The 14,556-nt window shown below is 48.2% G+C and overlaps 2 protein-coding genes across 2 annotated transcripts in view; both read left to right on the forward strand.

Moving 5' to 3' along the window:
- Positions 1-14,556, forward strand: part of LOC144498487 (host cell factor 1-like) — a 467,986-nt gene that overhangs the window by 302,823 nt on the left and 150,607 nt on the right. The window lies entirely within an intron of this gene.
- Positions 1-14,556, forward strand: part of chst11 (carbohydrate (chondroitin 4) sulfotransferase 11) — a 186,627-nt gene that overhangs the window by 53,731 nt on the left and 118,340 nt on the right. Inside the window, exon 2 of the mRNA XM_078219671.1 lies at positions 7,797-7,882. Coding sequence (XP_078075797.1) covers positions 7,797-7,882 — 86 coding nt within the window. The remainder of the gene's footprint in view (positions 1-7,796; positions 7,883-14,556) is intronic.

Consider the following 14,556-nt stretch of genomic DNA (forward strand, 5'->3'; position numbering starts at 1 on the left):
TTTGTTTGCAAAACTGTTGCCTAATTTCATTCCTTGGGATGTTTTTAATGAGGTTAGGAGGGGGTTACAGAAGTGCGAGTTGTCGTTAGCAATGCTAGGGGCATGGTAACATGCACAACCAGCAGAACAGAATCATTTTAATTGTGGCTGTAATGTGTAAAGATGGGGTTTGCTATAATACAGTAACGAACAGGAATTGCCGGGGGTTTTTTAAATTATGATTCTTGTGCCTGCTGAACCGTAGAATTTATTTCTGCTGTCGGCTTATTTTAATGGTGTTTTGCTCAGGGCTAACATTTCTTTTCTCCTTCTCCTGATGACGGTTCGTGCCTTTTCCAATTTCCTTTTCCCACCCAATTCTCCGTATCTAAATTGACTCCACCGCCTCAGGAGTTTGCTCGCTCCCCGAGATTGGCAATCCGATTAGTCGGGCTCAGCACGGTGGCTGCGGATTCTCGGGTGACGCCCAGCTTTCAGACCCGCCGGAGTGAGTTTGCATGTCGGGGGTAATCGACAAGCGATTTGATGAGGAGAACGATTACGAGCCGGGCAGGTGCTGTCACTCCCGAGAAACAGGATGAAAGCTGCGAGGGGGGGAAACGCAGCAGTTATTCCGGATGATTGGCTCCGCGAGCAGAAATCCGAGCGTGTGGCAGTGATGACAACTCCCCCGCAGCCCCTGTCTTTAATCTTTGTACATGGCGACTCAACTCTATCATTAGTGCCTTTAAGAGAACAATTCTATTGCGGAATATAAACATTGAAGATTGCAATCAGGGCCAATAGACAAATAGTTTGAAACGCTGAGAGAAATCTTCAGAAAATGCAACATTACAGGGTATGAGTGTGACCAATGTTTTCTTTTAATTGAGTGTCTGCCTTTTTTGTGCCCTGGGCTTGTTTGCAAAGGCAATATTTATAGGGACCAGTTTGTACATCGTGAAGGATGATGCAATCATCCCCTCAGTTCTCTCTCTCTCTCTCCCTCTCCTGCTGAACACAATATTGAGCCTATTCAGTCTGTCACTGTCGTGCTGGGTTCACGGATAAGTCGGGGGAGGACACACAAATGCGAGATTGCTCAAGTCAATTCACTTTCAACGCCCATGAGGCAGCTCTCTGACCTTTCAATTTCAATGAGTGACAATAATGTTCCAATGAAGACTATCATGGATGGAGTTTCCTGGGATACTAAGAGCAAGCTACACAAAGGGAGGCCCACCACGCCTGTGAACTTCATTGAAAGAGTTCTCCAGTTGTTGCCAGTCACCCACTTGCCTTCCCCATGGTTCTTCACGCTGACAGTTTTCAGATACGTATCCAAGAAGCTGCTTCTACCAGCCTTTGGGGCAGCATGTTCCAGATAGCAACAACTTTCCGGTGTAAATAAATTTCAATCTCTTCCCGGCTTCTTAAAACGCTTTGTGGAGGTCAGTTAGCTCAGTTGGTTAGATGTCTGGTGTCTCGAGCAGTAGGGTTGAGGGCCCAATTCCTTGTCCCAACCGAATCCGACTTGGGACCTGCCTCCATTTTCCCTCTTTTTATCACTTATCATAGATCATAAGATATAGGAGCAGAATTAGGCCATTCGGCCCATTGAGTCTGCTCCGCCATTCGATTGTAGAATCCATAGAATTCCTATAGTGCAGAAGGAGGCCATTCGGCCCATCGAGTCTGCACCAACCACAATCCCACCTGGGTTTTATTCCTGTAACCCCACATACTTACCCCACTAATCCCCCTGACACTAGGGTCAATTTAGCATGGTCAATCCATCTAACCCGCACATCTTTGGACTGTGGCAGGAAACTGGAGCACCTGGAGGAAACCCACGCAGACACGGGGAGAATGTGCAAACTCCACACAGACAGATCATGGCTGACAAGTTTCTCAATAAGAAGTTTAACAACACCAGTAAACTTCTTACTGTGTTTACCCCAGTCCAACGCCGGCATCTCCACATCAAGTTTCTCAATCCCATTCTCCCGCCTTTTCCCCGTAACCTTTGATCCCCTTATCAAGAACCTATCTATCTCTGTCTTAAATACACTCAATGACCTGACCTCCACAGCCTTCTGTGGCAATGAATTCCACAGGTTCACCACCCTCTGGCTGAAGAAATTCCTCCTCACCTTGGTTCTAAAAGGTCGTCCCTTTACTCGGATCCTAATCTCTCGTACTAAGGGAAGCATCTTCCCCACGTCCACTCTATCCACTCGTTGTGGATTGGTGTCCCTCAGGCTATGTAACCACTTGTCTCTCTCTAACGCAGAGAGAGGGAGCGAGAGGGAGAGGTGCCAATGGTCCCTCAAGGAGTATGGCTAATTACATAATATTAAAGCTAGTTACCAATCCCCCTGTCAGTGGAAACAGCTTCTCCTTATTTGCTGTATCAATGCCCCTTATCATTTTGGAGAACTCTATTAAATCTCTCCACTGAGAGTGCTGCTTTTGTAAAAAAAACACTGCTGCGCTTTACAGAAAAGAGAGAACAATAGTTGGACAAAAGCGGTTTTGAGCGTTGTGAGCTGTTTGCTTTCTTTGTGGCCCCAGCACATTGGTGTTACATGTCGTGTAGAAGTGTTAGTGACTGGACAAAAGTTTCTCAGTATTTCTTCACAACCCTGCTCCCTTCAACCCCACCCGTTTGAATCCCTAACTGCAGCGATACTGCTTTAAAAAGAAACTTGCGTTTAAATTGCACTTCTCACAACCACCAGATAGGTCATTTATTTATTCAAAACAGTCTAACGGTCACATCTTGGGTCTTTTTAAACCGCTTGCAATGCATCTGAGGAAGTACAGCGTCGTCCTAGGTTGCAACAGAGCGTCAAGGGGCCAATTCTTGACATATGGGACTCTTTAAAAAGCAGCTACACGATTATGATGTATTAACATATGTTTTTGTTCGCACTTCTGTCAGATTTATTTTATGCAAAGCCATGTTCAGACAGATTTCTGTGGCAACGTTAGCGGGGAAAGGATTAGTGAGTCAGAGAGTTTGAAGTTTAACAGCGGTAGAGTTACAGTTTATTAACTGAAGATGCCTCGGCCAGTTTATCACCTGAGCTTTATCTGACAATTCCACTCCCTTTTGGTCAGTGAGGTCCACTCGTAATGTCAACAGTGCTGATTGATTTACAAAGGGTTCGACAAGCGTGAGATAACAGAACATGGCAGCTAATTACAAAACAGTTTCTTTGACTTTCAATCTGATATTGTCTTAACGTTGGCCTTCAGCTGCTAAAGCCCCTCTGCTCTGGAATACCCTCCCCAAATCTCTTAAAAGTTTATTTATTATTGTCACAAGTAGGCTAACATTAACACTGCAATGAAGTTACTGTGAAAATCCCCTAGTCGCCACACTCTGGCGCCTGTTCGGGTACACTGAGGGAGAATTTAGCACGGCCAATGCACCCTAACCAGCATGTCTTTCAGAATGTGGGAGGAAACCGTAGCACCCGGAGGAAACCCACGCAGACACGGGGAGGATGCACAGACAGTGACCCAAGCCGGGAACCGAACCCAGCTCCCTGGCACTGTGAGGCAGCAGTGCTAATCACTGTGCCACTGTGCTTCACGTTTTTAGGTGTCCAGATCACCAACAACCTGTCCTGGTCCCCCCATGCTGACACTATAGTTAAGAAAGCCCACCAACACCTCTACTTTCCCAGAAGACTAAGGAAATTTGGCATGTCAGCTACGACTCTCACCAACCTTTACAGATGCACCATTGAAAGCATTCTTTCTGGTTGTATCACAGCTTGGTATGGCTCCTGCTCTGCCCAAGACCGCAAGAAACTACAATCCATCATGCCGATCAGCCTCCCATCCATTGACTCTGGCTTCACTTCCCACTGCCTCGGCAAAGCAGCCGGCATAATTAAGGACCCCACGCATCCCGGACATTCTCTCTTCCACCTTCTTCCTTCGGGAAAAAGATACAGAAGTCTGAGGTCACGTACCAACCGACTCAAGAACAGCTTCTTCCCCGCTGCTGTCAGACTTTTGAATGGACCTACCTTGCACTAAGTTGATCTTTCTCTTCACCCTAGCTATGACTGGAACACTGTATTCTGCACTTTCTCCTTTCCTTCTCTATGAACGATATGCTTTATCTGTATAGCGCTCAAGAAACAATACTTTTCGCTGTATACTAATACATGTGACAATTATAAATCAAATCAAATCCTCTCTTCCTCACTTTCTCACTTTAAGATGCTCCTTAAAACCGACCTCCTTTATCGAACTAACGGTCAGCTGTTCCAAAAGCTCCAGATGTGACTTGATGCCGAATGTTGTTTGCCGACACCACTGTCAAGTGTTTTGCCACGATAATGGTGCTGCTATGTCTTCAGAATAGGCCGGCAAGGGGGCATAGCTTCCTTATCTTCTTGCGAGTTTCACTCTAGTTTCATATAATTTTTTTTTAATTTCAAAAATATATTTTATTCACAAAAAAAAAACTCTCCAATAAAACATTGCAAAATGACAGATCCAAAAGTCATAAACAGTGCAAAAAAGAATCATTTTTACAGTACAATACAGTGCTTATTTACAAAACATTACATTTCGTTACATTTCATTTCTTAAAACTATATACATGCGTCAGATTTTACTGTGTGCTGTTATTTTTCAGATTGGCACACAGTTACGCAGGCCGAGGGTATTCTGCAGTTACCCGGCCCTCGGTCTGCCTCGGTTGAGACGCTTTACACGGGGGCCTTTCCCCATTGTGCCTTGGCGGCGGCTGCCCCAAGCTTGAGCGCGTCCCTGAGCACTTAGTCCTGGACCTTGGAATGTGCCAGTCTGCAACACTCGGTCAAGGACAATTCTTTCAGCTGGAAGATCAGCAAGTTTCGGGCGGACCAAAGTGCGTCCTTCACCGAGTTGATGACCCTCCAGCAGCAGTTGATATTTGTCTCGGTGTGCGTCCCCGGAAACAGCCCGTAGAGCACAGAGTCCTGCGTCACCGAGCTGCTCAGGACGAACCGCGACAAATACCACTGCATCTCACTCCAGACCTTCTTTGCAAAGGCACATTCCACAAGGAGGTGTGCGACCGTCTCATCACCCCCGCAGCCGCTTCGAGGGCAGCGTGCGGTGAGGTTGAGACCTCGGGCGTGCATAAAGGATCTGACGGGGAGTGCCCTTCTCACCACCAGCCAAGCCAGGCTTGGTGCTTGTTTGTGAGTTCTGGTGATGAGGCATTCTGCCAGATGACATTGACAGTCCGCTCACGGAACCATCCGACAGGATCTGCCGTCTCCTTTTCTCTCAGGGCCTCAAGGACATTATGTGCTGACCACTGCTTGATCACCATGTGGTCAAAGGTAATAATTATGTGGTCAATAATTATTATTCCACCAAGTGAAATCTTTTTACATCCGTCTTTGATTCAGTTTCATCTTACACCAATCTATTGTTCCCGTGACCAGTGAGACATCCTGAGATGTTTATCTTGTGTTAAACTAACATTTTCCTACACTTGTTATCGGCCGATCAGTATGCACTGGCTTGTCTTTTAATTAGGTTTACTGAAGTGACGAGCCATTGCTTTAAGGTCAGGCCTGGTTCAATAGCCTAGTGATACTTTAAATTGACTTAAAGATCCCTGCTTAACAGGCCCAGGCTAACATTCCTGCAATGTAAAGAGAAATCAGTGGGAGTATTTAGTTAGCAGACCTCGGGACAATCTGATGAACTCATTCCTTGAATTAGCGTGTAAGAGCAAAACAGTTTCACACACCAACACCATGGTTGGATTAATGTCCCCTAAATAACCATGACCTCATTCCTTCCTAGCCCTGTAACCCTCTCCAGCCTCATGTTCCTTGGTAAACAAGGTGGGGGCAGAGGTTACAGTCAGATCAGCCATGATCTTATTGAATGGTGGGGCAGGCTTGAAGGGCCAAGTGGCCTACTCCTGCCCCTAACTTGTATGTTCCTCTGTAGCCTCCTCCATGTTTGGCCCCCTAAATGTTCCTGATTTCCATTGCCGGCCTGGTTTTTGGCTATCTGGACCCTAAACTCTAAGAGGGAATTCCCCCCTAAACCCTCCCTAATCCTCTCTAACTCCCTCCCCGTATCTGCATGGGTTTCCTCCGGGTGCTCTGGTTTGCTCCCACAATCCAAAGATGCGGGTTAGGTGGATTGGCCGTGCTAAATTGCCCCTTAGTGTCAGGGGGATTAGCAGGGTAAATACGTGGGGTTACGGGGATAGGGCCTGGGTGGGATTGTGGTCAGTGCAGGCTCAATGGGCCAAATGGCCTCCTTCTGCACTGCAGGGGTTTTCTGATCTATTCTATGATTCTAAACCTATCAGCCTCTCTCCCTTAAAATCTGCTAAAACCCTATCTCTTTGACCAAGTGTTTGGCCATCTGGCCCCAGTATCTGCTCATGTGATTTTTATATATAATATTCACTGTGAAGTACCTTGGGACATTTTACTGTGTTACAGGTACTATGTAAATGCGAGTTGTTGGGGTTGTTAGCAGCATAACTTGGCCCAAAGAAAGCCAACATTATCCCACCCATTGCTGGGAGAGTTTTGGGGTGACGGTGAATTCTAAAATCACACCTGAATGTTGAATTCCGATCTCTCAGTCTAAGGCCCAGCAAGCGGAGATAGTGGTCCTTAGGACAACACTCCATGGGAGATGTGGGTCCCTGCTTACAGCTCAGGGAGACTTTGTACCAACTATGGACCACTTTGTAAATGCATAATCTTTTAAATTCATTCATGGGACGTGGGCGTTGCTGGTTGGCCAGCATTTATTGCCCATCCCTAGATGAGAGCCAACCACATTGCTGTGGCTCTGGAGTCACATGTAGGCCAGATCAGATAAGGACAGCAGATTTCCTTCCCTAAAGGACACAAGTGAACCAGATGGATTTTTCCGACAATCGGCAATTAAGAATCTACAGATCAACAGTCATCTGTAGATTCTTAATTCCAGATTTTCTTTATTGAATTCAAATTCCACCACCTGCCGTGACGGGATTCGAACAGGGTCCCCAGAACATTAGCTGAGTTTCTAGCGATAATACCACTAGGCCATCGCCTTGCCCTATTTGTCTCAATTGTTTGCTGGGGGGGCATCTCTGATTAAAACTGAAGATCATCCAAAGCCACTCACTAATCTGCAGTTGGATATTAGAACGTTAGTAATCATCCCTCTTGCCTTGGCAGTCATTGTAAAGAGAAGGGAACCGTCTCATGCACCTCTTGATCGGTTCTTGATCAATAAGGCGTCACGGGGAGAAGGCAGGAGAATTCCGAATGGCCTAATTCTGCTCCTGTACCTTACGGTCTCATGATCTCTGGTTGCCCCAGTGTGTTTTACGGCTAATCTTTACTTTTAAACTGTGGCGGCTGCTGGAGTGCAGGAAACATGGCAGCCATTTTGTGCACAGCAAGATCCCACAAACAGCAATAAGATGATGGCCAGATTCCTGCTTTTGTGGTGCTGAGGGAGGGATTGTTATTGGTCAGGACACTAGGGAAAACTCCCTCGGCCCTTCTTCCAGGGGAACTTTCACACCTGCCTCAGAGAGCGGGGGGTGGGGGGGGGTGGGGGGGGGGGGGGTGGGCCTCAGTTTTACCTGAGAGACGCTACGTCCGCCAGTCTCCCTCGGCCCCGCACTGGATTGTCAGTGTGGAATGTGTGCTCCAGCCTCAGAAGTGGGGCTGGCAGTGATTGGTTCCTGACTCAGACACAAGAAATCCTGTCAGTAATGAATTACAGATGGGCCGCTTGATCTAAACTTCCTTCTGTCCCCTCTCATGTTGCAGTGATGCGCCGGACGCCATTCGGAGTGGACATCTGCTGCAGGAAAGGATCAAGGACCCCATTGCAGGAGCTCCAGAACCCAACCCAGGTCAGTACCCTGTGAGCCGAGCATGTGCGACGCACTCTGACCTCGCACAGGCAGACAGCAGTCCAGCGCCCAGTGAGGAAATCCCCAATTTGAACGGTGGCAGGGTGCCAGGGAATGCCAGACTCAGATGCCTTTGATCTGGCTACTGGGATTATACAAAGGATCCCGGAGGGGTTTTCTTCCGTTGGAAATGTTTATACTGTAATGAATCGACATGTAGGGTGTTTCACAGATTGAGCGAAGCACTTAGTTCACTTTGTCTCTTGTTTTTAACGCTGCGCTTTGTAAAGGTCTGAAATATGGCAACGGCCAGAAGTTGAAACAACCTGTAGCCTAGCGCAGTGCGGGATTACTTTGTCCCAAACTCACCCTGGACATAACCTGTAGAGAATCCTCTGTTGTGTTAGCATAGAAATCATAGAAACCCTACAGTGCAGAAGGAGGCCATTCGGCCCATCGAGTCTGCACCGACCACAATCCCACCCAGGCCCTACCCCCCACATATTTTACCCGCTAATCCCTCTGACCTACGCATCCCAGGACTCTAAGGGGCAATTTTTTTAACCTGGCTAATCCGCACATCTTTGGACTGTGGGAGGAAACCGGAGCACCCGGAGGAAACCCACGCAGACACGAGGAGAATGTGCAAACTCCACACAGACAGTGACCCAAGCCGGGAATCGAACCTGGGACCCTGGAGCTGTGAAGCAGCAGTGCTAACCACTGTGCTACCGTGCCGCAATGGAAATGTTAGCTTTGGTGATGGGATGCAAGTGACACAATGAACCTTGGCATTCTCACAAGATAATCCTTCATTTCCTTACTGCTGGATATTAGTTTTTGACGCGTGCAGCTGCCTGGGTGCATGTTACAATCTGGGAAGCTTTCATACGCTGAAGAAAAAAACTAAAAAAACCTGACAGTTAGAGAAAAGACAAAGACTACACTGCATCGAGCTGACGCGTGAAAGACTCTTGTATCACGGAGTGCAAATCGGATTGCAAATTCCTCTAAATGTGAAAGATCGTAGCAGCTTTTGTGATGAGATCGGCTAATCACTATTTATTATTCAGTGGTTAGCATTGCTGCCTCACTGTGCCAGGGACCCGCGTTCGATTCCAGCCTTGGGTGACTGTGTGGAGTCTGTGTGGAGTTTGCACATTCTCCCCGTGTCTGCGTGGGTTTCCTCCGGGTGCTCCGGTTTCCTCCCACAGTCTGAAAGACGTGCTGGTTAGGTGGATTTTTACTGGGAGGCAGCATGCTAACCACCATGCCGTCCACAAGTCAGGATTTCCAAGTCAGGATGGTGGCTGGATTGGAGGTGGTGATGTTCCCATGTACAGGCTGCCCTCGTCTTTCTCTCTTGGATGTTGGGGCCTATTTTCTTTCACATTGGCGTCACGGCGGAATACTTAACGGGTTTGCTCTGAATTCCTGTCTATGCTGCTTTCAATGAAGGGTAGAGTCCGTATTAAAATTGTGCTACAATTAGTGGGTCAGCATTATAATTAGGCCGCTCTGGGAGGGGAACCCGATCTCGGCCGACGGGGCGGGTGATTCCTGATAGACCTCATGTTCCAATTTTTGGCCGTGCCGCATTCAGTTGGGCATCGGGATTCCTGCCAGCTGTCTGCCAAGGTCCTGAATTCCCCCACCCCTCATTATCTTACACTTTATCATCCAAAGTCCAAATGACCTCCTTTGGGCAGGGCTGTCACAGTGGCTTTCAGCATTCTGTGATCCCTACAGTGCAGATGAGGCCATTTGGCCCTTCGTGTCTGCACTGACTTGCTGAAAGGGCATCACACCCAGTCCCTATTCCCATAGCCCCAAATATTTACCCTGCTAATCCCCCTAACCTACACATCTTTGGACTGTGGGAGGAAACCGGAGCACCCAGAGGAAACCCACGCAGACACGGGGAGAATGTGCAGACTCCACACAGACGGCGACCCGAGGCTGGAATCGAACCCAGGTCCCCGGCGCTGTGAGGCCGCAGTGCTAACCACTGTGCCACCGTGCCGCCCTGATTGGCTCAAATGGAAACAAGAAGCAGGCAAGTTGAAGAATGAGGTTCTTACTCATTGTCAGCAGTCTTGTGCTATTGTGCAAAGATGAGATTGACTCCGATTGGGTGAAACTTGCATCTAAATGTATCACTTCATCATCTCAGCACCAGAAATAGCTCAAGGTTTTGCTGGCTTACATACATCCCTTTTTTCCAAAATAAAGCTTAGCCAGCGCTTTTCCACCAAGTCCTTGTAGAGAGGGAGGGGGAGGCAAAGGTTCCGAGGGGCATTCCTAATGATGACGATGTTCCTGCAGGGAGGTGCTTGGTAAGCAGGGTGGATTGTGCTAAACATCAGCTGTGCCAGGCTTTCTGACAGCGCTGTCCTCATGCCAGTTCAGTCATTTGATGGCACAGCAAGTCATTTGGGGGCGGCATGGTGGCACAGTGGGGTTAGCACTACGGCCTCACAGCGCCAGGGACCTGGGTTCGATTCCCGTCTTGGGTGACTGTCTGTGTGGAGTCTGCACGCTCTCCCCGTGTCTGCGTGGGTTTCCTCCGGGTGCTCCGGTCTCCTCCCACACTCTGAAAGACGTGCTGGTTAGGGTGCATTGACCCAAACAGGCGCCGGAGTGTGGTGACTCGGGGATTTTCACAGTAACTTGATTGCAGTGTTAATGTAAGCTCACTTGTGACACCAATAAATAAATTTTGAAACTTTTTAAATTTGTTGGGGATTTTTGGGCTGGGGATTTTTAATCAGAGCATTCTTTCAGCATTTTATTCTTAAGTTTGTAAGCACTTTGTACAATGCACCTCATTTGGATGGGGAATTCCAGACTGTTGTGCTGTTTGATGCTAAAATTTTACCAGTGACTCAAAATTTCCCACTTCACTTACTGAGTATGCTACAGTGTTGGAAGGTTATACAAGGTTACTGTTTGTTTTGTCTCACAGCTCTGTTACAGCCCTGCCCTGTTAGTCTGCAGCTGCTTTTTACATTGAACCTGCTACAGTGCCCGTGGCAGGTTTTCTGATCACTGGGGCCTACACACAATTGGACGCAAGGACCCAAAGTAGATTTGGGGGATTCGTGCTGCCATGAAGCCCTGCGTCTTCGCTCTGCCTCTAACCTGTCGCGCTTTGGCAAGCTCACCCTGATGTTACCGTCAGGCTTGGGTGTTGGGAGCCGGTGGCATGAGGTGCAGAGTGTGCCGTGCCATGGAAAGCTGCCAAGGGTTGTGCCATTGCTGATGGGGTTAGATGGAGAAGGTGGGGTTGTGGAATCGTAGAATCACCACTGTGCCACTCAGCACTGACTCTCTGACAGAGCAACCCCACGCACTTGCCATGGCTAATCCATCTAACCTATACATCTTAGGACACTAAGGGGCAATTTAGCATGGCCAATCCACCTAACCTGCATATCTTTGAACACTAAGAGGCAATTTAGCATGGCCAATCCACCTAACCTGCACATCTTTGAACACTAAGGGGCAATTTACCAGGCAAATCCACCGAACCTGCTCATCATTGGACTGTGGGAGGAAGCTGGAGCACCCGGAGGACAACGCACACAGGCACGAGGAGAATGTGCAAACTCCGCACAGACAGTCATCCAAGGCCGGAATTAAGACGGCACGGGACGGAATTGGGGTGGCACAGTGGTTAGCACTGCCGCCTCACACTGTCAGGGACCCAGGTTCGATTCCCGGCTTGGGTCACTGTCTGCGTGGAGTTTGCACAATCTCGCCGTGTCTGCGTGGGTTTCCTCCGGGTGCTCCAGTTTCCTCCCACAGTCCAAAGATGTGCTGGCCAGATGGATTGGCCAGGGTAAATTGACCCTGAGTGTCAGGGGATTAGCAGGGTAAATACATGGGGCTACGGGGATAGGACCTGGGTGGGATTGTGGTCGGTGCAGACTCGATGGGCTGAATGGCCTCCTTCTGCACTGTAGGGATTCTATGAACCCAGGTCCCTGGCACTATGAGACAACAGCGCAAACCTCTGTGCCACTGTCCACCAAAACTGGAATGAAATGCTTGCCTACTTCTGCACTGTAAATACTTTGTTAATATGTAACATATATATATATAATATATAACACATATCAGTGTTAACTTTGTGGGAAGGATGGTCCCTAAGCTTCAAGAAGCACTGGACTAACAACACAACAGCCACCTGAATGAGATGTTTAGCCCAGTTAAGCAGCATAGAGGTGCACTGAGTCAGAGGAGCGAAACACCAAGTGTAAAATATTTCACACAAGTGAAATATCTCCAGTAAACAGACCACTGCAAGTTGATATCATTCTTGCCATGTCCTTCAATGGCTCCAGTAAGTGTTAAAACAATCATTACATTGTTCTGTGTTCCCCACTGTCCTTGCTGGCTCTGACGCTGAGTCTCACCACACTGGCATTCAACTCTCTCATGACTGCCTCACCACGATGGATTACTTTTCTGAGATCTGCTTTCTGTTCGTCATTGTCCTTGTCTCCATCCTCTGAGATTGCAAGCCCGGGAAGATGTGACTAAGACTGGCTGGAATTTGCAGCCATGCCCGCTCTCCCTCAGTTCTGGAACATTCTGGGTATGGCAAAGTGATTGGTGGGCAATGTTCCTTCTGATTCTTCTTTGTTTCTTGGCGGCTGTTTGTCATACCGCAGGGTGTATTCAATATTGCTGAGCGCCCATGGAGATGTACAGCCGGTCCTTATCTGAGGAAGGATGTCCTTGCTATAGAGGGAGTACAGCGAAGGTTTACCAGGCTGATTCCTGGGATGGCAGGTCTGTCATATGAGGAGAGACTAAGTCAATTAGGATTATATTCACTGGTGTTTAGGAGAGTGAGAGGGGATCTCATAGAAACTTACTTACTTCCAACAGGGTTTTAGACAGGGTAGATTCAGAAAGAATGTTCCCGATGGTGGGGGAGTCCAGAACTAGGGGTCATAGTTTGAGGATAAGGGGTAAACCTTTTAGAACTGAGGTGAGGAGAAATTTCTTCACCCAGAGGGTGGTGAATGTGTGGAATTCACTACCACAGAATGTAGTTGAGGCCAAAACGTTGATTGATTTCAAGAAGGAATTAGATATAGCTCTTGGGGCTAAAGGGATCAAGGAATATGGGGGGAAGTGGGGATCAGGATATTGAATTCGATGATCAACCATGATCAAGATGGACGGCGGAGCAGGCTCAAAGGGCCGAATGGCCTACTGCTTCTAGTTTCTATGTTTCTATGTTTACCATGGACGCCGTATTCTCAATAGAGCTCTCCTTATTTAGTCCTTTGTGCTGATGTTTGATGATTAAGGAGGATGATTAGTCAGTTCATCATCAGGCTAGTGTTGCTATAGTGGTAGCTTGCAGAGTCACCCTGATACCACTGTCTTTTTTTGAGAAGGTGGCCTTGATTTTAAAATGGCGGCCGGAATTCTCCGGTCTCACGTGCCCCGCCAACACTGCCAGCACTCAGCCAAATCTCCGGTCACTGCAGCGGGACCGGAAAATCCAAGCCACGGGCAAGGTCAGTGTATGCAGAGTGGCAAGAAAGTTTTTCTTTTATTCATTCGTGGGACATGGGCGTCGCTGGCTGGCCAGCATTTATTGCCCATCCTGAGTTGCCCTTGTTCAGAGGGCAATTGAGAGTCAACCACATTGCTGTGGCTCTGGAGTCACATGTAGGCCAGACCGAGTAAGGACAGCAGATTTCCTTCCGTAAAGAACATCAGTGAACCAGATGGGTTTTTCCGACAATCGACAATGGTTTCATGGTCATCAGTAGATTCTTAATTCCAGATTTTCTTTATTGAATTCAAATTCCACCATCTGTCGTGGCGGGATTCGAACCCGGGTCCCCAGGACAATAACTGAGTTTCTGGATTAATAGCCTAGCGATAATACCACTAGGCCATCGCCTTCCCTGTGTGGGAAGTGGGGGAGTGCCGTGGCGGTGACGGGAGTGGTTCAAGCCCTGAAGTGAGCAGTGCCTCTGGGGAGTCAGGGGATCGACTAGAAAATCAACTGTAAATTTCCACAGAGCCCCCTGCCTGAACCTGGCCTGATCCACTGGACAGAGGGGTGAGGTGGGGGTGGGGGGGATGGAGAGGGGGGGGGGGGGGGGAGAGGGGAGTGGGAGGAGAATGTGGGTAGAAAATCCGAGCCAAGAGGGAACAATCCCTGACCGCCTTTGATAGCGACTAGCGAGACCCTCTTGAGGCTTCATATTGGGCCTAGAGGCGCACTCATGGCCCCACAAACAACTATAGAATAAAACATTTCCATATTGACATGTCTGGGTCTCTCCTGGCGCAGGATATAATTGGCGCCTGATCTACGTATCAATGATGGAGATTGCTCAGTAGGTCCTCATGTGCTAGTTCAAAAGATCAGATTAAGATTGAGCCACCAGGAGAAAGTAGCAGGATCAGAGAGTTAAGTGACTAACCTTATTTTAGCGTTGACCTCCCGCCAGCCAATGTCTCGACTAAAACCCACATCCTCATCTTCTTAAAGGGAATTTCATTTCAGGCGTGGTTTTATTGTGTAATCTTCCAGTAGCAGGGTGGCACGGCAGCACAGTGGTTAGCACTGCTGCCCCACAGAGCCAGGGAGCCGGGTTCAATTCTGGCCTCGGGTCACTGTCTGTGTGGAGTTTGCACGT

The sequence above is a fragment of the Mustelus asterias genome, chromosome 9, assembly GCF_964213995.1.
Source record: "Mustelus asterias chromosome 9, sMusAst1.hap1.1, whole genome shotgun sequence".
In the NCBI taxonomy this organism is placed as follows: domain Eukaryota; kingdom Metazoa; phylum Chordata; class Chondrichthyes; order Carcharhiniformes; family Triakidae; genus Mustelus; species Mustelus asterias.